Below are 23,537 nucleotides of genomic sequence, written 5' to 3'. Positions count from 1 at the left end.
TCATTTCCTGAGAGTTATTTACTCTGAGCCAGATGATTTTTTTTTCGGAGGGGGCGGGAGGGAGGACTGCAGCGTTGAATCAGTTACAGGTCGCTTAGCCGGAGCGCAGTTGGGAGGTCGGTCGCGGATGCGGACAGAGGGACGCGCATATGCTCTCACAGCGCACTTTTTTTTTTTTTGAGGATTACAACCGCTGCAAAGGACCCTAACTGCGCCTTTTGGAAGGACCAATTCAATCTGGATATACTGACACGAAGGGAATATAAAGACGGGATTACTAGAAGGTAATTGAAAGGTTTTTTGGGTTTTTTTGGAATCCAAGATAGTTGCAACTCTAAGAAAAAAGAAAAAAAACCTCTGTTTTTTCCCCCCCAAGTGAATAAGTGTAAGGGAAAAAAAAAGATAAAATCCTGTAACTCTGCGTGGAGTTCAATTGCAGAATTAATTAGTTTAATCAATTATTAAATTAACTCAGTTTTGGGAAAAATCAATTGAAAAGTCTGGTTCTCACGTAGGAAAATTAACTGCTGCAAGTTTTATGCAACTTGTGCATTAGGCAGTGCATTCAGGGTTTTTTTTTACATTAGATTTCTGTTCCCCGTGCACCATATGGTCTCACCGCTGGACGCCGAACAGGGAGATGTCGCTGACTCTGCTGGATCGCTGTGTTTCGGACTCACAGCTGGAGGTGTCACCTCGAAGACTGAAGGCAGCAATTTTGGAATGCCGCCTGGCATTAAATGGGAAACACATTGGAAATTGCACATCGCATTGTTTGCCCGCCTGTGGTGGAATGTGAGGAATTAAAATGGGAAGAAAAAAAAAATCGGCACTAAATGCGTCCGTCTGTGGATTCAGAGCAACAACTGTGTGGAGTCAAAGAAGGGGAGAAAAAAAGAATGAGTGCATTTGTGGAGCCACGTCGCATTCCTCATTAACCACCTATCCTGCTATGTCACCAACGGAACCCGCATAGGATTACTTCTTACGGTCTAAAGTACTCGAATATCTAAAAAAAAAAAAAAGATGCGTCAAAAAAAAAACTGCAATGAAGTACAGTACTGTATAAATATCATTGGAGATTATCCACTCAGAACCCTTTTTCGTGGAAATAAACCTTTTTTTGAAGCAAAGGACCCTCACCACTATCCGTGGGGGGGCAGAAAGTTGGGACAAGACTTATCAGCTGTTGCTCTAAAGAATCCAGACCAGCAGAGGGACGCATTTGCTGTTATCTCTAATGTTTCTTTAGTGGCTTGCTGGGAAATAAGAAGAGCCTTCTGCTCGCTACTCATCCTCATTTACATTTGCGCGCAGAGGCTGGGGGGGGGGGTCCTCGCCAAAAAATTGAAAACCCGTTTCAAACTAGACGCGTGTATAAATATGTTTTTTTTTAAAAAGAAACCTGGTTATGTCAAGTGATTCCCACGTTAATGTGTACTTTAGTGCAGCGCGGAGTGGGCCCACTAATTACAGAGTCAAACGAACCCTGGTGGCCCATGGACAATTTAGCGCGTTTCGGATGTGCCACAGCAGAAAGCCACAGGAAACTACAGCAGAAAAAGTTAAAGTACCTTTAAAAGGTTTTTTTGTTGTTGATTAAAATCTAAAGTAGACGTGATTTTATTTGGTGGATTTGGTGAACTTTTAGAAAAGTTAAAAGGATCAAAATGTTTTCTGGCTTGTCCTTTGGGTAAATACCTCGTAAACTATGTGACCCTGGATGAGACAATCCAACATCAGACAGACCAGGAGAATCTAAACCTGGCGGGATTCAGAGATGAGTTATGAGGTCTAATAGACTAATTGAATTATTTCTAAAGGGAAATTGGAAGTCCTACTTTTAAGACTAAAAACATCGGGGGGGAAAACTCCACAAAGGCGAGCAGGCAAAGTGGAGCTGAAATCCAAGGAAGTTTCGTGTCTCCAAGAGGTGGCCTCTGTCTCCCTCTAGCGAAAATCTGTGTGTTCACATGAAGCACAGCGTTGAAAGGAGCCGCCTGTCTTCTCCACCCTTTTTTACCGCCCTGACGGATTTTATTAAGTCTTAACCCCACCATCCGAAATATAATCACTCAAATCCAGTGATAAATTTTGATGTTACTCTATCAGTACCGTGGGACACCACAAGTGTGGCTGTTAAGTTCCTAAATCTCTCTGTATATCTGAGGGTTTCTTACAGATACAACATTTAAAAAACCCATACAGAATTTATATTTCTACCAAATAATTGTGTAACCATATATACTGTGAAAACGTTTTGACTTAATGCATTTCTTTTCTATCTTTACAGATCATAACATCCATAGTCATGGATGGGGCAAAGACGTATGTCGTCTTTGGGGGGATCTTGTTGGTGCTGGTTTCAGGTGAATTATATAGCAGTATGTATTTTATTGATGGTTTTTCAATTTTTTCCATACATCTAAAGTTTTAACACCTTTTAATTTTCTTATTTTTCTCAGTTATATCCGGACTGTCACCACCAACTATTGTGTCAAATGAAGAGGAGTTCATTCTGCAACCCAACTCTGTGTTCAATATAAGCTGCACCGGTAAAAGAAACGTAGTTTGGGCCGAACCTTTGCCGAAAAACACCTTTGTTTACCCCGGGTACTACACAGCTACGCTCTTCATTTACAACGCAACTGTGGAGAACACCAGGTACTACATGTGTACCTATGAAACCCAGGAGATTGACATGGAGGATGACGCAGATGAAGATGATGAAGCAGGAATATATGTTTTTGTCCCAGGTGAGTATGATTGTGCACAAGGTGATGGAAATACAGTAAATTTAAATAGAGAACATGCAAATGAATGAGTGCAAGATGCAGCAGACAAACTCAACTCGTAGAGCATAAATAGGTCTATTCTAGATGATCCAAACATCAGAAAACTATAGTGGATAATATTAGATGGTCATAAAAGTCGCGGTAATGCTGCGGCACCAAAACTCATAGTGTTAAGTTAGTATGTTTATGCATTCAACATGACTTTGAATAAAAAAATAACAAAAGTTATGTAGACCCACTTTAAAGGAATATAAAAGAAGAAAATCAAAAATAAGCACAAAGCATTTCAATCATAGCTAATGATATTACAAAGTGTGACTTCACTGGTTCCTGTGTGCCCAGATGCCCACGCTCCGTTTGTCCCCGAGATGCCTGAGGACTTGGTCGTTCTCATGGACGCGTACGGAGTCTCCATCTCCTGCCGTGTGTCACACCCTTACTCTCACGTCATCTTGAGGAGTGTCCCCAGCGGAGAGGAGATGCCCGCCTACTATGACAACAAGATGGGCTTCTTTGGAAGCCTCTCACCCGGCCAGTACCAGTGTGAAACCATCGTGAAGGGCCAGATTTTTAAAAGCGCCATTTACACCGTTGAGACTGATAGTACGTATCTGCAGCATCGACGAAACAAGAAATTCTTTCTAGTTTGATTTTTGTTGTATAGTAGTTCTGGTACAATATTATTGTGAACATAAGAATTCACCATAATTAAATAACTTCAACTATTGTACAAAACATACTGGTTAATTTTCTTGTAGACTGTTGTGTCCAATCACATGCTGAGTGTTTTGATGAGATCTATTTTTGGGGTGCGAGTAGAATCTCTCACTCTTTAATGTAACTTCTAAGTAACCACCCCTTGATAGTGGCTAGCTAGATATAAATCCTGGTACATTACGGCACCCTTCGCCACATGGTATTAATCTGTATCCTAGTCAAATTTTTTTATGGTGTATAGTTTTCCAAAATGCACTGATGTAATAGGATCAGGATTTGAAAACTGTGCAGCTGGAAACACTCCCCAAGTCTGTTTACAATGAGAGAGCTGCAGGGTGATCTCACTGCATGAGACCCATGACATTATTGCCATTATCACTGCAGGGGGCTTAACAGAACATGGTTTCACTCGACGTGTGTGTGTGTGTGTGTGTGTTTGTGTGTGTGTGAGTCACGGCGGCCTAGTGAGCCACCTCTCAGCGATCAAATGAGCTCACAGTAATGACGCCGTCGCTATCTCAGGATGTGAGATGACTGTGCTGATATCTGTTCTCTGGTGGTCCTTCCAGCCCCAGCAGAAGTGCAGGACTTTGATGTGGAAGTGAGAGCCAGTGAGGAGACGGTGAGAGCGGGCCGGCCTTTCAACGTCACTTGCGTTGCTCCCGCTGGACCGGCTTTCCAGCAACAGTGGCTACATCCGAAAAAACAGGCAAGATGCGACCCTTTTCCCTTCGGTGACATTTCAGTTTAATCCTCTGTTTTGGCTTCACCCATAAAAAGCTCCAACCTCTCAACCTCCTTGCCTTATTTTCTTCAATCCATGTCATATGTTCCTGCCATTTCCTACCCAGCGATGCTGAGCCTTAAATTAGTGACTAATGGCTTTGGAGCTGAACTAAACAGCAGTGGAAGTGGAATATAACTCTTAAGATGGCCCGTAGTGGTTCCACAGTCTGGTGCAGGAAAGCAGTGACTGAATGCTGTGTCCTCATAATGAGGGTGTGAGTCAAACAGTCCCAAACAGGAGACACTGGTGGGAATGGGAATGCTCAGGACAAATGGCTGGAGGGGAGCAGACGCTTCAAAAGAAAAGGAAAAGGATAGTAAAAGCTTTGACTCCAGCGGCTTTCAGATCTGTTGGACAGATGTCGTCTGTCAGCAAAGTAAACATTCCGTGTTTGTAAAGTGTTCACTGCAAACATGCAAATGAGTTTTATGTGCAATTTAGGTTCATATTTATTTCAGTTTTTTAAGCTATAGTGCACATTTTCTTTTCGTGGGATTCCTCAAAGTCCTTTTCCAGAGATGCTAAGGGTAGGAAAGCTGCAGGCTTCACTCCTGGGTTTGGACTCTGTTGCAATTATGGGTTTTTTAAAAGCCTCTGGGATCCTGATTTATCTCAGCGGGCTTGCAAGTGTTATAACCATCAGCCTTCAGCAGCACAACAAGTGGCTTTCATACACCGTCACTGTGAAATGGAAAAACACAGGGAGTTCAGGAAAAAAAGAACATGACATTGCAGCTTAGCACGATCTAAAAAAAACAAACTATTTTGCTTTATGGTCTCTAAAGGCTGTGGATGCAGTTCAGATGAAACAGACCTTCCCAGACCAGGTCATCTACACCCTCAGCATCCCACAATCCACCTCACAGGACAGCGGCGCCTACGAATGTTCCGTCACCCACCAGATGAGCGGAGAGGTCAGAGTCAGCAGTGTGTTTGTCACCGTTCTCGGTAAGTCCTTGTCTGCTTTAAAACATTTTTATAAGTTTTATATAAAAAAAGTACAGAGTGAATATGACAGTGATTTCCACAAACTTCAAATCTAGTTGATATTCTCGTTATCGTTTAGGTTTAGGTTTCACATATGTGCGCAAGGTGCTTGGAGGGATGTGTGGAAGTAATTTGGTAGCTGTTAAGCTTCACCTCTGCTTTCAGCATCAGCTACTGTGCTTTATGGGATGGTTTCAGCAGATGTGTGTCAGGCCTTTCATTTCATTTCATCCGCTATTCCTCTATGTTTTATTTACACGAGTCATTTCCTTATCGTTTGTTCCAATAACCTGCTGATTGGTTTCTTCTGTTCTGTTTCTTTCTTCAGAGGAGAACTCCTTTGTGAAACTGGACCACAGTGGGATTCTAGCTACCGAGTTTGTCAGCCTGTTAGAGGAGACAGAGTTCACCATCTTCATCGACGCCTACCCGGCTCCCAAAGTGCTGTGGCTGAAAGACGGCCGAGACTTATCTGGGAACTACTACGTTTTCGCCACGACGAACCACCTTGAAGGGAACCGGTGAGAATAAAGATTAGGATTGATTTCATTTTCAGTTGTTGCAGAAATTAAAAAAAATAAACACTATATAACAGACATTATAGGGAAGCACACTTCTCAGGGGCCTGGTTTTTTAAGAGTGTAGGCAATTTAGCGCGAATCAAAATTCAAAATTCAAGTACAAATTTGAAGATTACACGGTTCAGCTCCAGTAATCTCAAATTATGTTGACTGATATGAGATTAAGATGGATATTAAGAGACTGCTGAGACATTTTGAATAAATACACACTATTGACTGCTCATTCCAACTCTGGACAACAATAAAGTTGAGGTTATGTCACAAACTTTCAACAACTGCTGTGAACAATAAAAATAACTTCTGATTTTTAATCTGCTCTTCCCACAGGTATCAAAGTGTTCTGACATTTCGACAGCCTCTGGTGAAAGACAACGGAAACTACACAATCACAGCCCTCAGCGGCGCTCACACTGCTCAGTTCTCCTTTGCTCTTACAGTGAAAGGTAAGATAGATAGATAGATTGATCGATAGATGGATACCTGTAGATAGATTGATAGACATATAGATAATAAATCTAATTCTGAGCTCTGCACATGTCTCTCTTTCAGCTACAACCGCCGTGTTATTCCCACCTTCCTCAGCTCCGGTGCTGCTGCCACAGGAGGAGGACATGGTGGTTCCCCTCCACACTTCCTTCACCTTGACTTGTCGAGGAGAAGCCAAACTAGCCTGGGAGACACCGCTGGATGTCCTTGAGAAAACACGGGAGGACGACAGCGGCCTGTTTGTAACAACCATCACTGTGGATAACGCCACAGTGATGCACACCGGCTACTACTCCTGTTTCTACAGCGGAAACACAACTGAGGACAGAGACGACAGCGGGATCTACATCTACGTGCCAGGTTGGATTTTTGTGCTGATTTTGATCATTGAGCTTCATAAGTTGAACTTTTCTGGACTTCTCCTTTTGTTATCCTCGGGAATGAAACTTGTTTTAACTCCAACTCAGATCCCGATGTTCCCTTTCTGCCGTCGCCGGTGCCTTTTGGTAACCACGTCCTGTCCGAACACGAGGAGATGGAGATCCAGTGCCGAGTGTCTGACCCCAGTGCCAACGTGACCCTGATCAACGTTGACACGCAGGAGCCTGTGCCAAGTGTTTACGACAGCAAGAGGGGTGCCTTGGGGATATTTACCGCTGGAACCTACATCTGTAAGGCCCTCATAGATGGAGAGGAGTACTACAGTGGAGAATACATCGTCCACGGCTGGACAGGTGTGTGTGTGTCATCAAATGTTTGTCACAAGGTGTTTGTCTCTCAATGATAAGTCACTTCTATATCTTTGGTGAATCTATACACTCCCAGAGGCACTCTGACATTGTCGCTGTTGTGTCTCAGGTGGTGCTGGGCTGCATGTAGAGCTGACAGCCAAACGGACGGCTCTGCTGGTGGGAGAGACCATCACTGTTAACTGTCTGGCTCGAGGACCTGAGATTCTGGAAGACCACTGGAAATATCCTGGCAAACTGGTGAGGGCACACACAATATACACACACACACACATGCATGCACGCTTTATATATATATATATATATATATATATATATATATATATATATATATATATATATGAAGATATATACTGTATATATGGAAAAATGTTATCCCCAAGAAACAAGAAATGTACTTAACTAGTACATTTCTTCTTGTTCTTGTTCTTGTTTAGTTGATGATCACCTCACTTTTGCAAACTTCCTGATATAATGCACTGATTTTTAAATTGTATTTTCCTTTTATTTATTGGTTTTTAGTGTTTTTGAAGCACTTTAGTCCTTTCAACTAATGAAAAATTGTAAATGTTTGAATGTGATTAAAGTGTTTTTGCAAAAATAAAAATAAAAAACTTCGTCTTCTTCCTCTTCTTCTGTAGATCACAAAAACAATCAAACCTGACGAGTATTTTCAGTTCAGTGTTCCTCAGCTGCTCAGTTGTCCGATTAAAAATGTGACTTTATTTTTGTTTGACAGACTAATCGTGCAGTCAAAGCTGTGTTTGAGAACAAGAGGGATCAGGAGATTCTTTACACCCTGACGATCCCACAGGCTTCAACCAAGGACAGCGGCATCTACTCTTGCTCCATCACTGATATTATGAATAATGAGATCCAGACGAAGCAGCTAGCGCTTCGTGTTTTTGGTAAAGCGTTCTGTTATTCCTAATAAAAGCACATGTGGTGTTTCTTAATTTTTTTTCACTTCTTTGACGTTATAATTGATTATTCTGTCTGCCCTCTCTTCTTTTTCCAACAGCAACTGAGTTTCTGTCCATCCAGCCCGAGTTCGGAGAATATGAATCGACAGAACTTGATGAGGTCCGTGAGTTCAAGGCTCACATCAGCTCCTTCCCAGATGTTCGTGTCACTTGGCTCAAAGACGGAAACCCTCTCAACGATGTGACGGCTGAGCTCTCCACCAGCCTCCAGCAGCTCAGCGAAACCAGGTGAGGTCGACTAATAACAAGCTCAACGCTGACATTCTCACACATCAGCCAGTCCTGTCATTATGCTTTAGTGCTTCTGTAACGGTACGTTCTTGTTTTGTCGCTCTTTGCAGCTACATGAGTACTCTCACACTGATCCGGGCCAAGGAGGAGGATGGTGGGAACTACACCTTGCGGGTGGAGAACGGAGACCAAACTGACACTGTTGGATGGTTTTTGGAGGTCAAAGGTCAGAAATCCCTTCATTAATGTCATTTCCTCGTATTCTGCTCTTGCAGCTGTTAAGCCTAAACTGAAATCTGTATTTTTCTCAAATACGTACCCAATCTTTGTTTACCTGATTACTTCTGAACCATGTTGCAGTGCCTGCAGTCATTGTGGACCTGATGGACATCCACCACGGCTCAGCCACGGGTCAGTCAGTGGTGTGCATTACTAGAGGGCAGCCCACTCCTGTGGTGGAGTGGTTCATCTGCAAGAACATCAAAAAGTAAGCAAATATATCCACAGTAACAGCCAAGAAGAATGCTTCTGAATGTTTTGGTCTACATATACTGTATGTTGTAACTGTATGCTGTAACTGTTTGCATCATTCTGTCCTTTTTGTTCCATGAAGCTGTGCCAATGACTCGTCTTCCTGGGTGCCCCTTCCTGCTAACTCCACCGAAGTTACGATGGAGTCATACTTTGATGAGGAAAACAACCTGGAGAGCCAGGTCATGTTCGGTCATCTGGAAAACACGCTGGCGGTGCGCTGCCTGGCCAGGAATGAGATGGGTGTTGTCAGCAGGGAGGTCAAACTGGTCTCCGCTGGTAAGAACCACAAATACGTGTCTAACCAACTTTTGTTTTCTGTTAAGTGGCTTCTCTCTTTTTTTTTTTTTTGTACTTAGCATTCACTTCTAATGTTGTTTCCACCTGGTTTCCTTTATATTTCCTTTCACTTCTGACACCCAGAGTGTGGCGGGCTTTAGAAGGGTCCATGTTAAGGCTAGGAGAGGACTGTCCCTGTTGTAGCAGCTGTTTGATGATGTGTTTGTGATGAGACTATTGGTGGTGGCTGCTGGAACCGCTGTAATTATGATTGGTAACTCAGACAAGCAAAAGATTGTGGGGCCATACTGTATGTCCAGATGAGCTATGGACTCCAAATGTACCCCCGCCCCTGCAAACCAAAGTCTGGACACCCTCCTTCACCTCCCTATCTCCATGTTATCTTTTCGGGGCTCCGTTTGTTCCCAGAAATTTGGAATAAAATGGACTCTTGTGCCTGAAAGTCATTTCCAATGCAGCAGAATGAATGTTCTGAATGGCAAAATTTTCATTTGACACTATAACAAACACATATGGATACATGTGATCAATGCATTCTTCATTTCATGTGTTTGATGGTTGGCTCTCCTCCTGAACAGGCCCTCAACCAGAGCTGACTGTAGCTGCTGCTGTGCTGGTGCTCCTGGTTATTGTCATCATCTCACTCATTGTCTTGGTTGTTATATGGAAACAGGTATTAACGCCATTATCATGCATTCATTCATTTTCACTCTGTTTTCTACATTCCAACTTTTTCCACTCATTTCATATATTTAAAAATATTGTTTTGTGACAGTTCAGCAGAACCAAACACTTCCCAGCTTACATTTTAAGGCTGTGTTGTGTGGGATATCCATCAAATATCAGCAATTTTTAACTAAAACAAGACAAACTGACAACAAGCAAACAAACAAACAAAAAAAACACAAATGAGATTTTTTTAAAAATGGAATGTGTTTTGTGTTTCAGAAACCACGGTATGAGATCCGTTGGAGAGTCATAGAGTCTGTGAGCCCAGACGGTCATGAGTACATCTACGTGGATCCCATGCAGCTTCCCTATGACTCCCGGTGGGAGTTCCCCCGTGACAGACTTGTGCTTGGTGAGCCGACTTCAGTTTTGACGAGGTCTTGTGCTTCTGCAAGCCTTCCTGCTCCAGTCAGGATGTCACGCTCCATAAAAGTCTAATTGTTATAAACTAATTGGGCGGTCATGGGCAGTAGGGGTTTCCTGGTTCACATTTGGTTTAATTCAGTGGATGATCAAGCCAATCTGTCAATAACGAGAAAGTGGAAGCGTTCCAAGTGTGTGTATGCTTGTGTATGTGCAGGTTCTTAACCTGTACAAACCCATTGTTTTATTTTTTACAGGTCGCATCCTGGGCTCTGGAGCCTTTGGGAAGGTGGTAGAGGGCACCGCCTATGGACTCAGCCGCTCCCAACCTGTCATGAAGGTGGCGGTAAAGATGCTGAAACGTGAGTCCTGCAGTTGAGGTTATAGCTACGACACATTAAATTAATCTTGCCACTTTGGAGTTGATATGATTTTTATACCACTGAACTTCACAAGTTATAGGGACTGGTCAGCTTGAAGTGATATCAGGGAAATTGTGTCTGGGATTATTTTAGATGGAACAGGAGCATCTAAAAACGACGGTAACAAGGCAGTCGGAGACCACAACATCCCGCGACACCCTTAAATTCAACATTTTACCCTGACCTACACCTTTTTGTGCCTCTGGCTTCCTGAAAACTATTTATCAAATTATTTACGGTAAATTAAACGTTAATGTACCCTCCCCATACTGATATTCAACCACCTTCTATCTGCATTACCTTTTCCCACACTCTTATCGACTGTTTAAAGTACTTTTGTGTCTCACGGAAGTCCAAGACTCACAGAACGTAGTGCACTTCCGGATGCCGTCAACTAATAGAATGCGCTTACGGTATCATGTGACTGCCTTCCAAAAATCTGCGATGAGTACAAAAGTTTGTACAAAATTTGACCTTGACCTAGTTTTCTCAAGGTCATCATCTCATTTTTATCCCTTTGCGAAGATGGTTGGTGGACGAACGGACGAACACACAAACACTGTCAGTTACAATACATCACTGCTTCGCGGGTTGTTTGAATCTCTCCTATTGAATACAGCCAGCAGGTGGCGCAGCAGCAGACAGAAGACACAGAAGCAAATAAAGTACTACAAGATTGAAATAATTCTTATTCACTTGACTTATGACACTGTCACACACATACATCCATGTTATATATATATATATATATATATATATATATATATATATATATATTTGGATTCAGTTTGGTTCTTAATCCCAACCCAACATTTGCAAAGAAATCAACTCAGAAATCCTAGAATATTCACAATATCTCAAAAATTTAAAGCGATCACTTGTTTTTGATGATTACAGTCACATTATTAGTCCAACGATGGTTTTCTGTATGCCCATTGGTCCAAGACATGTGGCAATTGATAATTCAGTAGCTAATTTAGCATACTTTTAACAGTGTGAAAAGTATGCTAAGTATGCTCTAGATTATTTATCTGGTTGGTTTTGTGCAACAGGGCCAGCCTAAGTACAGTACTTGCATAGGAAATGGTAAAGATGAGGAAAAAACTGGATGATAGCAATGAATCTGCAAAATAATGACAACCTTCAAACAACCTTCAAAGTGCCTTTAGATGAACGATGTACTGTTGAATGTGTGCTTGGTTTTACTCGTTTAGGTGTGTGTAATGTCTGCTATTCATGATTGACGTCCCCTCTTTCAGCCACAGCACGCTCCAGTGAGAAACAGGCTCTCATGTCCGAGCTGAAGATCATGACGCATCTCGGACCGCATCTCAACATCGTTAACCTCCTGGGAGCGTGCACCAAGTCAGGTGAGTGCTACACACAGTTGTTGGACAGACATAGACGGAATAATTATAGTTTAATTAAACAATTCTTAGCTATACCTTACAATTAAGTCACCACATTACAAAGAAGAAAAACGCCTGGGTTTCCAGTTGCCAAAACATGCCTGAAAGCTCTCTGCGTACATGAACCACTGAGATTGACAGGCCTCCCTCTGGTCTTAGTGGGTGTGGTATTTTTACAACCTTTTTATTTAAGTGTAGGTTTACCCTCTTGAATGTGCTTTTAGCCTTTACGAGCCCGTGATAAGATTAGCCTGCAGACTGACGCTGATGCACAGCTGGATCTCCTGTGTTGTTCCCAGGCCCAATCTTCATTATCACTGAGTACTGCTTCTACGGGGACCTTGTCAATTACCTGCACAAAAATAGAGAGACCTTCCTGAGCCTGAACCCAGAGAAAAGCAGCAAGAAGGAGCTGGACATCTTTGGAATCAACCCTGCAGACGAGAGCAGCAGGAGGTACCGTACGATGTTTTTTTGTTTGTTTTTTGGTATACATGTGTTTGCTTTTTTAAAGCCCTTTTAACCCAGCTCACTCCCCTAATACCATGCCCATATATTAAAATCATCTCACACATATTCTCAATTATCCCTCATCAGTAACTCTATAGCCATTTTCTCAGAGGTTGAGGAGATTGTCTGGCGTCTTCCCTTAATGAAATAACGGCTGAAGTGGTCTCAGCTTTCAGAGTAATTTCATTGCGCTAGAAATACCTGTTAATTCTGTCTGTCCAGACATTGGTGGTGAAACAGCAGCCTTCTCTCCCTCTGCGGCTCGTCTGTGTTGATGGATGACTCACACTGACCACACCTCGAATTGACCATAACATGATTTCATTCTGGCTAACATGTTAGGTTCAACCTCATCTTTCTAAAATCCAGCCTGAAGGAGTGAGAGAGCTTTTGGACACACACCAACAGACAAACAGGATGCATTGTCACCATAGGTCTTTTTTATGGCTCAGCATTCCCACCCCTGTTAACCCGGGCCTCGACTGATCCGGTATGGAAGTCGTAGGTTTGATTCGCATGTTTGATTTGGCAAAAGTTTTACGTTGGATGCCCTTCCTTACACAACCCTCTGTATTTATCCGGGCATGGGACCGGCACAATAACACACTGGCTTGTGTCCTCTTCTGGCTACATTATGCTTATGACAGGGTGCCCAGAGAGGAACTGTGGTATTGTATGAGGAAGTCTGGAGTGGCAGAGAAGTATGTTAGAGCGGTGCAGGACATGTATGAGGACTGTGCATCAGGGATCAGCTCTGAGCCCCTTCTTGGTCGCTATGGTGATGGACTGACAGACGAGGTTAGACAGGAATCTCCATGGACTATGATGTTTGCAGATGACATTGTGATCTGTAGTGAGAGCAGGGAACAGGTGGAGGAGAAGCTAGAGAGGTGGAGGTTTGTCCTGGAAAGGAGAGGAATGAAGGTTAGCCGCAGTAAGACAGAGTACATGTGTGTGAATGAGAGGGACCCAAGTGGAAGAGTGAGGTTACAGGGAGAAGAGATCAAGAAGGTGGAGGATTTTAAGTACTCTGGGTCAACAGTCCAGAGCAATGGAGAGTGTGGAAAAGAGGTGAAGAAGCCTGTACAGGCAGGATGGAACGGGTGGAGAAAAGTGTCAGGTGTGATGTGTGATAGAAGAGTTTCAGCTAAATGAAAGGAAAGGTGTACAAAACTGTGGTGAGACCAGCGATGTTGTTTGGTCCAGAGACAGTGTCACTGAGGAAAAGACAGGAGACAGAGCTGGATGTAGCAGAGATGAAGATGCTGAGGTTCTCTCTGGGAGTGACCAGGAAGGATAGGATCAGGAATGAGTACATCAGAGGGACAGCACATGTTAGAGGTTTTGGAGATAAAGTCAGAGAGGCCAGACTGAGATGGTTTGGACATGTCCAGAGGAGAGATAGTGAATATATTGGTAGAAGGATGCTGAGTTTTGAACTGCCGGGCAGGAGGCCTAGAGGAAGACCAAAGAGGAGGTTTATGGATGTAGTGAAAGAGGACATGAAGGTAGTTGGTGTGAGAGAAGAGGATGCAGAAGACAGGGTTAGATGGAGGCAACTGACTAGCTGTGGCGACCCCTGAAGGGAAAAGCCAAAAGGAAAAGAAGAAGACTCCCACATGTCTGTCCTCGCCTCGTCACTGACGGCATTCCCTCTTTGTGTCTCTCTTGTCTCTGTGAACAGTTATGTGATCTTGTCCTTCGAGGGCAAAGGAGATTACATGGATATGAAGCAGGCTGACAACACTCAGTATGTGCCCATGCTGGAGATGAGCGACTCCTCCAAGTACTCTGACATCCAGGGGTCTAACTACGACCATCCACCCTCTCAGAAAGGATCAAATGGTATGTGCCAACGCTTTCTCCTCTCTGTCTTCTCTTGGCTCTTTCCCCTGAGCGATTGCTGTCTGCTCACTTTGGCTCCAGTGTTGTGTTTGAGTCAGTGTCGGTTGAGCGGTCCACCCTGGACAAAATTTAGGCCTGGTACATCCCTGTAATTACATGGAGAGGATAATTGTACCACACACATAATAATGCCAACATTCTCTGTGCCATTAGTAAAAGGGTAGAGTAGCCTGTACACCAGAACTATTTTTATATTATATGATGTATATTATATGATATATATTAACTCATGCTTTTGGACTGCCTCAAGGTGTTGCGTCTGTTTGTTTCCTAAACCAGAGGGTGAGACGGATGACCTGCTATCACACAACATGGATGAGGGTCTCACCACCACAGACCTGCTAAGTTTTACTTACCAGGTGGCCAAAGGCATGGAGTTCCTGGCATCTAAAAATGTAAGTTTAGTCGAAGGATTGAAGCTGTTTTACTGGGGTTAGCACGCCACATACAGTAGGTCTTTTTCCACTGGTTGCTATATGATGACAGCTTTGCTGGCCAAATCAGAGGAAATCAGCAGTTGTATGATACACACAGTCCGGTGAAGGCTGCTGAACAGACAGACCAAGGCCTGAATATAACAGCAGACCAGGGAAGGGTTAGAATTACTGTACCAGGCAAGGACACACGTCAACCAAAGGCTTTTCATTCAGCTTCATAGTTATTATCCCTAAATATCCAGTGGTCACAGAGATCACTCCAACTGACATATTTACACAAGGACCATGTGCTGTAAAGTAATATGGAGAAACATTAGAGGAACTCCGCTGGAATGACAAATAATAGATTGTCTGCAGTGGCAGGTCCGAAATGTGTTGGTTTGGGCACGAGTGAACAAAACAAGTGAATTAGAATTAAAGTAGAATTAACGAATGAATGAATTAGAATAGAATTAGCTCCTAATCATTATTTTTCTTTCTGCAGTGTGTTCACCGAGACCTCGCTGCTAGGAATGTCCTCCTTTCTCAGGGCAAGATAGTGAAGATCTGTGACTTCGGATTGGCCCGAGACATCATGCATGACAACAACTATGTCTCCAAAGGAAGTGTAAGTCCTTATTCAAATAAAGCCAGCATTTAAGCCTAAAACAGATTTCTGGATTTCCATATATATATTATCCATATTCCACGCTCATGTGATTAAACATTGTTGCTTTTTCTCACACAGACTTTCCTTCCAGTGAAGTGGATGGCTCCAGAGAGTATTTTTGACAACCTGTACACCACTCTTAGTGATGTCTGGTCTTATGGCATCTTACTCTGGGAGATATTCTCCTTAGGTGAGCCCCTGCAAACATTTCTGCAAGTAAGGAAACACATAAAAACCAGAATTGGTTGATGAACTTGTGTTTTGATCTGAAGGTGGAACCCCTTATCCTGGGATGGTTGTGGATTCCAGCTTCTACAACAAGATCAAGAGCGGCTACAGGATGTCCAAACCGGAACATGCACCTCATGATGTGTACGTGACTAAATGTCTGTTACTGTGTGTACTATAAAGGTTCCTCTAAATTCTGTCAGACGATTAGGGCTCCGAACACTGTGTTTCCCAGCTGTGATGTTGTGATGTAGAGCAGCTAATATGAGTCATGGTAAAATTGTGAAGTGCAGGACAGGACGTCCATTTCTCTATGGCAACAATAATTGTCTTTGTCCTGTCTTGTTGTTGCAGGTATGAGATGATGATGAAGTGCTGGAACAGCGAGCCAGAGAAGAGGCCCTCTTTCCTGGGTGTGAGTGACACCATTGCTTCTTTGCTGCCATCCAACTACAAGAGGGTGAGTCTCCATGTGACTTCTCTCACTCCTTGAGAGACCATTCTTTAAGTGTCCTCCTAGACATTCTCATTCTTGACTCAGTAGTTGAACCTGCACATTCTGGATCCACTATTTTTGTTTTGTTTTTTACTTTCTGGCTTATAATTTTAGACAATTCCGCCTTAGTTTTTGTAAGTAAGCAAAGCACAGGTTAAACAGCATTTTAATACACTATTAAAAACAGCAGGCCATAGATGTAACACCCCTGTCCTTCCTCTGGGAGTGTATTGGAAGTTCTTCAGTGGACTTTCTGTAGAAACCTTCATGTGATTAGACCACAAACGCTTCAGCTGGATGTCTAGAGGGCTGGCCTCAGCATGGGTAATGACAGTCCCAGCTCTGGCCTCCACCATTTAACCTTAATTACCCCATGAAACTCCACGTCACACATGGCACATCAAAACAGCTTTAGCTCTGAGCTTTAATGGCTGGGGACAAGAAGGAACCAACCGTTGTTTTAGCACCTCGGGCTTATGCATAATTCTGTTTGGTTGGTCTCAACTCTGCCAAAGATCACAAGCATGCTGTGCCACTACTATGCCAGGCTATGTACTATGTGTGTGTGTATGTGTGTGTGTGTGTGTGTGTGTGTGTGTGTGTGTGTGTGTGCGTGTGTGTGTGTACATAGAGTAGAGCAGAGTATTCAAAAATTCAGAGTTAATAATAAAATAGATCTCTAATTCTAAGGGTATGGTATAAATTTAAAGGATACACAGTCCTGATTGGGATTTGTCTGTGTGTGTTGCACAGCATTATGAGAGGGTGAACCACGAGTTCCTCAAGAGTGACCACCCCGCTGTGACACGAGTGTGTGTGGACAACGACGATGCCTACATCGGCATCACCTATAAGAACCAGGGGAAGCTGAAGGACAGGGAGAGCGGCTTCGATGAGCAGCGATTGAGCTCCGACAGTGGCTACATCATTCCCCTCCCTGACCTGGACCCTATATCCGATGATGAATACGGAAAGAGGAACAGACACAGGTAAATGGAAGCCAAAGGTTACATCTATTATTTTATATGGTCTGTTTTGCGCCTCCAATCACGCTTAACCTCTAACCTCGTCTCTTGCAGCTCTCAGACGTCAGAGGAGAGCGCCATTGAGACGGGCTCCAGCAGTTCGACTTTCGCTAAACGTGAGGGTGAGACTTTGGAGGACATCACGCTGCTGGATGAGATGTGTCTGGACTGTAGTGACCTGGTGGAGGACAGCTTTCTGTGACGACTACCAGGCCCGGTCAGCCAAAGCAGTAAATAAAAGGAGCATAAGGACACGGGAAAGTAGAGACAGATTTGAAAATCAATCACGGACTCTGTTGTCTTTCCTCCGTTCCTCTTCCCTGAGCGCTCCTTCAGAGGACAAAATAAAACCACTTTGCTGTCTGGATGAGTCTGTGGTGAGAGCAATACGCCCGATGCTTGTCACTGGAAACTGCAGCCCATAGCTTGAGAAGTGAGCAAGCATTCACAAAAATGTGACATCAAGACTGAGATAATCACAAGCCTGTGAGGACCCGTTGAGATTACAGAGGAAACGATTGTCTTTAAAATTTTACAAAGCCCCCCCCACCCCCACACCCCAGTATTCATTAAACAGCTAAATAAGCAAGAAGGGATGAAGTCAACATGTTGGTCATCAAATGAGAGCAAACACCATGGGATATCACACACACACACACACACACACACACACACACACACACACACACACACACACACACACACACACACACACACACACACACACACACACTTTTTTTTTCTTTAACCACTACAAACACACTAATCTGAGTCCAGTTGTGGTAACGACACTGTCAGGTACTTACTTCAGACTCACCTGCTGCAAAGTGAAGGACCTGATGCTGGCGTGATCAGCAGCAATACCTAGACTACAAAGCACAAAATTGTGACTACATGCATTTTTTTTTAAATGTGACCGTGTTATGTTTCAGTGACTAAATACTTGCGGTAATTCAAATTATTTTTTTACTTTATCAGTATGTAAACGTGCATAGTTTGTGAATACCGAATAGACTATGACTGTTCTAATGGTTATACAAATAGTGCTTCTGAGTTGCATGCATTTCTGCAGTGTCTAATGTTTTGCCCTAATGCAACATAACGTTCTCAAATGTCATCCCTGATGAAGACGTCAGTCATTCTGTAATGCTGGCATTTAAAAATGAATTGTGATTGTATTGTAAATAGATCCAGAGATGTTTTATAAGAGAGAATTATTGGGAGTATTTTATGTATGGGCATGTAAAGCTTCTGCAACCTAATGAAAATGTGTGGAGTCATAACGCTTAGCCGATAGTTTTGGGCAATATTTGTGTACCAGAAATTTGAAGGAAAAATATATTAATCATTACGTTGAGCAATTTCGATTTTAAGAAAAAACCTCTGGTCAAAGATAACCCCATTTTTCATGTCAGGTAAATATGGCAGTGTCTAAAACAACAAATAAAAATTTTATCCAACAGCAGAGCTTTACAAACAGGCTGCACCTGAGAGTCTCATATTTGAAATACTGCTCTAAAGTCTAATAGTATGTTGTTTTTATACCAGTAATGTAGATGGACTAGAGATTCATGTTTTTCTGATGTTATACATCAGTGTAAACACCTTGTATTCCAGCTGTGTCACTGCCTCTCTCTGTTAAATGTGATATAATCTGTAATCAGCTGTTGCACTTTCCTTTTTTTCTATTTTGGTTTGGATGTTATAGAACGTTAGCAAGGCTAAGCTAAAAAAAAAAAAAAAAAAAGGAGGAAAGAAAAAAAAAGTTTTGCTTTAGCTTCAGACATTTAAAGAAGTGTTGATGTGAATGTTTGTGCTGCAAGGTGAGTGATGCTGACGGTACAGACAAATTATAGCTAATCACAGCCAATATGATGATTTAATACAATGTTTCATTATGTTATATCATGTACATTCAGATGATTTATATTTCAATAAATGATTTATAATGTAAAATAAGAAATGTTTATTCCATTTTCTATTTTGAAGCATTATGTAGCCACAGAGAAACAGTTTGAGTAATATAGAATTTATAAGGTGCATATTTATGTGGAATAGAGGGAAAACAGATGAATAAAGAACTAAGCTACGTGTTTGTGCTCGGGCATAGCTGCATTGTTCAGAATTATAATATGAAACATAAATTGTACTCATTTGGATATCTGTCAACATGAAATATCAGGGAATGTTGTTATCATAAATAATTCAAGACTGTGAAAGGAATGCCTTTCCTGTGTTTTCACATTTTGAGTAAATGTATTAGGACAGCATAAATATTTTATTACAAGTAAATGGCTTTATTTGAAATTATAAGTAAAAGTAGAGATGTGATTTAAGATGTAAGAACGTCACAAGAAAAAATACAAATATGTCAGTGAGATGTAAATTCATTACATTTTGAAAACTAGTAAAACAATGAGTATGAACTGCTTACTGTGAGAGATGCTGCTGGTTTGAATCACTTTATGTATCGTTAGTACTTTAGTCCAGCAGTCAACAATCTTAGGGTTGATCTTCCATTAACTGATGGCAAGTTAAATAAAAATGGTCATGAAATAAAAAATCATGGAAGAATAAGGAAATAAAAAATCAGAATCTCCTAGACTGCTCTGTGTTTGGGTACAGTCACCTCTGGACCCGTGGTTTGATTTATTCTACATATATAAAGAGATTATAGTTGTCTATAATATGACTTTGGCTCCACTGTAAGGAACCATATGATATAAGGTGGGAAACATTAGTCTTAAATAATAGAAAAAAGTTAGTTTTATACAAAAATGTATTCAGAGAAGATGCTGCAGCAGCTTGATATAGTGACGTATATTTTAAAAATAAATCAATTTAAAAAATCCTGCAAAGAGGTGTCCAAAGGATCACAAAGTAGATATTTTCTGTGAAAGAAATTTTCCACGACACTCTACATATGTTTGTGCAACAAATTCATTGAAATCCAAGAGATGCTGTGGTGTTTTCGATGTTGCTGCTTTAGTAGTTGTTTTTGGCTGAGGTTATGTGGAATATTTTTTTGCAGACTCTGGCTGGTTGTCAGAGTTCCAATGACTTCCACTGGAGGGAGGTAGTATCCAGACAATACTCAGCACCTCCTTGTAGGGAGGCAAATTGGGTTGGGATGACTCAGGGCACCAACTGATAAATTAAACACAGTGGTGGAAGAGCACACACCCTGAAAATAACCACACTTCAGGGCTTTAGTACGGAAGAGCGTGTGCTATCATCTGTTCCATTGCAGCTGTTGTCATCTGCATCTCATGTAGAGGCAAACCTTTTCAGAGATTGATGTTACATATGTCAGCTCATGTCATGTTAAGTTAAGGAATCATTTGGAAATGAATTTTTATTTTTTAAATAAACCTGAATGTGCACTTTTAGTAACAGCCCATTTTCTCTTATTTGTGTAACTAATTCAGGCCCGTTTTTCTGGTTTTCCCTCTTTCCCCTTTGTTTGATCAAAGTGTCATACCTTTGAGGCAGACTGCTCCAAGTACACAGTCAATATAAGCTCCATACTGCAGCTTGTGCTATTTAGAGTTTCCAAAGGACTGGATGGATGAGTGATGGCCAGCAGAGTGTTTGAGGCTCATAAAACAGTTAAACAGAAACGTATATCACAGTTTTCTTGAAACAGAAATGACCTGCTAGCATTCTATTGCTGCTAGTATTCTGTATATCCTAATGATATACAGTTGCACATTGATTAAAACAGGGGTTCAGCACAGCTATAACAATTATCCACAGAAAGCCCACATTTCTTTTAAATGTCAGAATAGTATTTATAAGTTTAATTTGAGTTTTCTAAAAAGAAGCAGCCGTTTCCAGCTCCACTGAAGGCTTTGTTCTGAGTAAAATGAAGTTCCTGTGCCGTGCAAAGTGGTGGAAAGATCTCCTCCAAATGATAACAACTGTGTCATTCCCTGAGCTTTGCGTTACGTAAGACATGCATGCAAAAAACATTTGTGATCACCAAAAATAAAACTAACAGTGAGTTCAACAAATGCGCTGCAATTATGGGAAAGCATGATAATAATCTTTTCTTTCTTCATAACTATAAATTGAAATACTAGGTTCTATTGAGAGATAACACAATAAAACTTTCTCATGCTCTACAAATACTTGGAACAAGAGATGTTGTCTGTGGAGGTTCGACAAGAGATCGTAAAAAACAAGAGACATAACAGGCTTAAGAATATACAGACATGTGTGTGTCTATATACTGTATATATATATATATATATATATATATATATATATATATATATATATATATATGAGATAATATATATATATGAGATAATATATATATATGAGATAATATAATAGAATTTGAAGGCTTTACCAGCTAGTGGAATAAGTGAGACAGGAGGCTGAGACTAAGACACTTCATTGATTGGATCCGCACTTGAATTTTCATGAAGTGATCTGATGTGCTGCTGAGACAGTTCATGCCCTGCGGCGCTGCACCTTTGTCATGTTTTTAAGAGATCCACATTCAAATGACCTTGGGAGTATAGAACAATTGCTGGGGAGAGGTGTGGCATGGGGGTTGATGGGAGAAATCTACACCTGACAAGAGATTAAACAGGCGTTCTCTCCATCCATTAGAAAAGAAACTTTTATCAAGAAAGTCAGATGAGGAATTGATTCATTTTATGGTTTCATAGAGTGCGGACAAAATTATCCTGACATCTTGTAAATGTTAAATAACATTTAATGTGTTTTTTAAGAGATTTTAATTCAGCATGCACATTGATGTAATATTGGTGACTCTGAGCCATTATAAATACAGTATAGTTTAAAGTTACAACAAACTAATAAGCACATTCAAATTAAGAAAAAAACAAACTGGGGGAAAAATTCTATCAGTGTCTACGTATGAAAATGCCACTGTTGTCAACCAATACAGAGATAAGAGAAAAGCAGAGATGAGCTGCAAATGATGTGATTTAAATCTGGTAGATGTTATTTCTTTCAGCTGGGAATAGCAGACTGAACTGTACAAACTGTATGCAGTAAAGAAAACATAACATGCGGTGAATCTCCTAATTGCTTTGGGAACCAACCCAGCACTAGATTTGATTTAGAATGACAAATAAAGATCTCCCTTAACAATATGAAAGACTTGGTGAGACCTCGCCAGATCGTAAGTCATGGAAGAGATACAAGGAAATTTGATTGTATCATGTTTTACTTAGCAAGAGTGAGATGGAATCTGATTTGGTAATATTTGGTTGTGCAAGTGAGTGTGAGACAATTAGATTAGCTATCTCTTTGGTTTGTTTGATATGTAACATCAGTCTCCTTCATGAAACTCAACGCCTTGTTGCCATGCATGTGGTCTCCACCCTTGACTCCTTTGGGAGTGTGGGTCCATGGGTAGCACAGGGTCAGCATCAATCTGTTGGAAAATAGATTTGTTTATTTGCTGCCATGTGTCCTCAAACCCAGTGTCCTATTACAAGATTTCCTCAGAGGTTCTGCATGTGCCTACAAAGTTTCACAGAGGACCTTATTCAAATGACAGCACCATCTCTACAAGACACGCTGCTTATGATTGCATACATCAAAGGGGAATGTAACCCTGACTTGATCACGTAACCAGTACATTTAAACCCTTAGGAGCCACACAGCCACACATAGACGCTATAGGAGGAACAAACACTCAACTTTCTGGCCTACAATTTATTGCTGTGAATCACAGACCTCGTTTTTTGAAAAGTGCTGTAAGCCAGTAAACATGCTAACTCATGACTCTGAGGAGAGTTTGCTTTCTGAAATCATATGAGACAGCTTGTGGCTGGGACAGTCTCCAAATAACATTTTCAGAGCATCCTTTCACATTTTATTCTTTAGAGTTCTCAAGCTGACTTAAGGGTTGCAATATGCACAATTTTTCTCATGGGTCTTTCTATGAATATCAGATTTGTATGTTCACGAGAGGTCTATAAAAAATGCTTTTGATTTTATATGTTTAGTTATTTATGTATGTACGCATTTATTTATTTATTGGAACACATTTGTGAATGTAAAAAAGAATTATGTCAGAGTCAAAATACAGACTGTCTCTGTTTTGGGAAGTTGTCAGCAAACATTGCCATATAACTGTCTGTTGTCCAGAGACAATATTTATTTCTCCCATTCTTCACAAAATGACTTCCGGCTAAATTTATTTCCATATTCCCGTTAACACACAAATTAGTCT

The 23,537-nt window shown here is 41.4% G+C and overlaps 1 protein-coding gene across 1 annotated transcript; it reads left to right on the top strand.

The window, feature by feature from the left end:
- Positions 1 to 73: 73 nt before the first annotated feature.
- pdgfra (platelet-derived growth factor receptor, alpha polypeptide) lies at positions 74 to 19,564 on the top strand. Its single transcript, XM_068318509.1, has 29 exons — positions 74 to 284; positions 2,294 to 2,369; positions 2,466 to 2,756; positions 3,138 to 3,398; positions 4,082 to 4,221; positions 5,085 to 5,247; positions 5,615 to 5,807; positions 6,195 to 6,310; positions 6,417 to 6,713; positions 6,821 to 7,087; positions 7,212 to 7,342; positions 7,842 to 8,010; positions 8,124 to 8,313; positions 8,427 to 8,542; positions 8,677 to 8,803; positions 8,930 to 9,126; positions 9,726 to 9,820; positions 10,096 to 10,228; positions 10,497 to 10,601; positions 11,921 to 12,031; positions 12,370 to 12,526; positions 14,265 to 14,425; positions 14,765 to 14,880; positions 15,407 to 15,529; positions 15,650 to 15,761; positions 15,844 to 15,943; positions 16,154 to 16,259; positions 17,049 to 17,284; positions 17,375 to 19,564. Exons 2-29 carry the CDS (start codon positions 2,312 to 2,314, stop codon positions 17,520 to 17,522), a joined length of 4,419 nt encoding a protein of 1,472 aa, XP_068174610.1. The 5' UTR covers positions 74 to 284; positions 2,294 to 2,311; the 3' UTR covers positions 17,523 to 19,564.
- The last annotated feature ends 3,973 nt before the right edge of the window (positions 19,565 to 23,537 follow it).

The sequence above is a fragment of the Antennarius striatus genome, chromosome 7 (genome assembly GCF_040054535.1).
Source record: "Antennarius striatus isolate MH-2024 chromosome 7, ASM4005453v1, whole genome shotgun sequence".
In the NCBI taxonomy this organism is placed as follows: domain Eukaryota; kingdom Metazoa; phylum Chordata; class Actinopteri; order Lophiiformes; family Antennariidae; genus Antennarius; species Antennarius striatus.
The sequence above is the reverse complement of the archived record's forward strand: the minus strand, read 5'-3'. Positions and strand labels throughout refer to the sequence as shown.

Bases quoted from the DNA above. Each gene is read 5' to 3' on its own strand.
- pdgfra (XM_068318509.1), top strand. From the start codon at position 2,312: ATGGATGGGGCAAAGACGTATGTCGTCTTTGGGGGGATCTTGTTGGTG. The intron at 15,944-16,153 runs GTACGTGACTAA...TTGTTGTTGCAG, and splicing joins GAACATGCACCTCATGATGT to GTATGAGATGATGATGAAGT. The intron at 17,285-17,374 runs GTAAATGGAAGC...CGTCTCTTGCAG, and splicing joins GGAAAGAGGAACAGACACAG to CTCTCAGACGTCAGAGGAGA.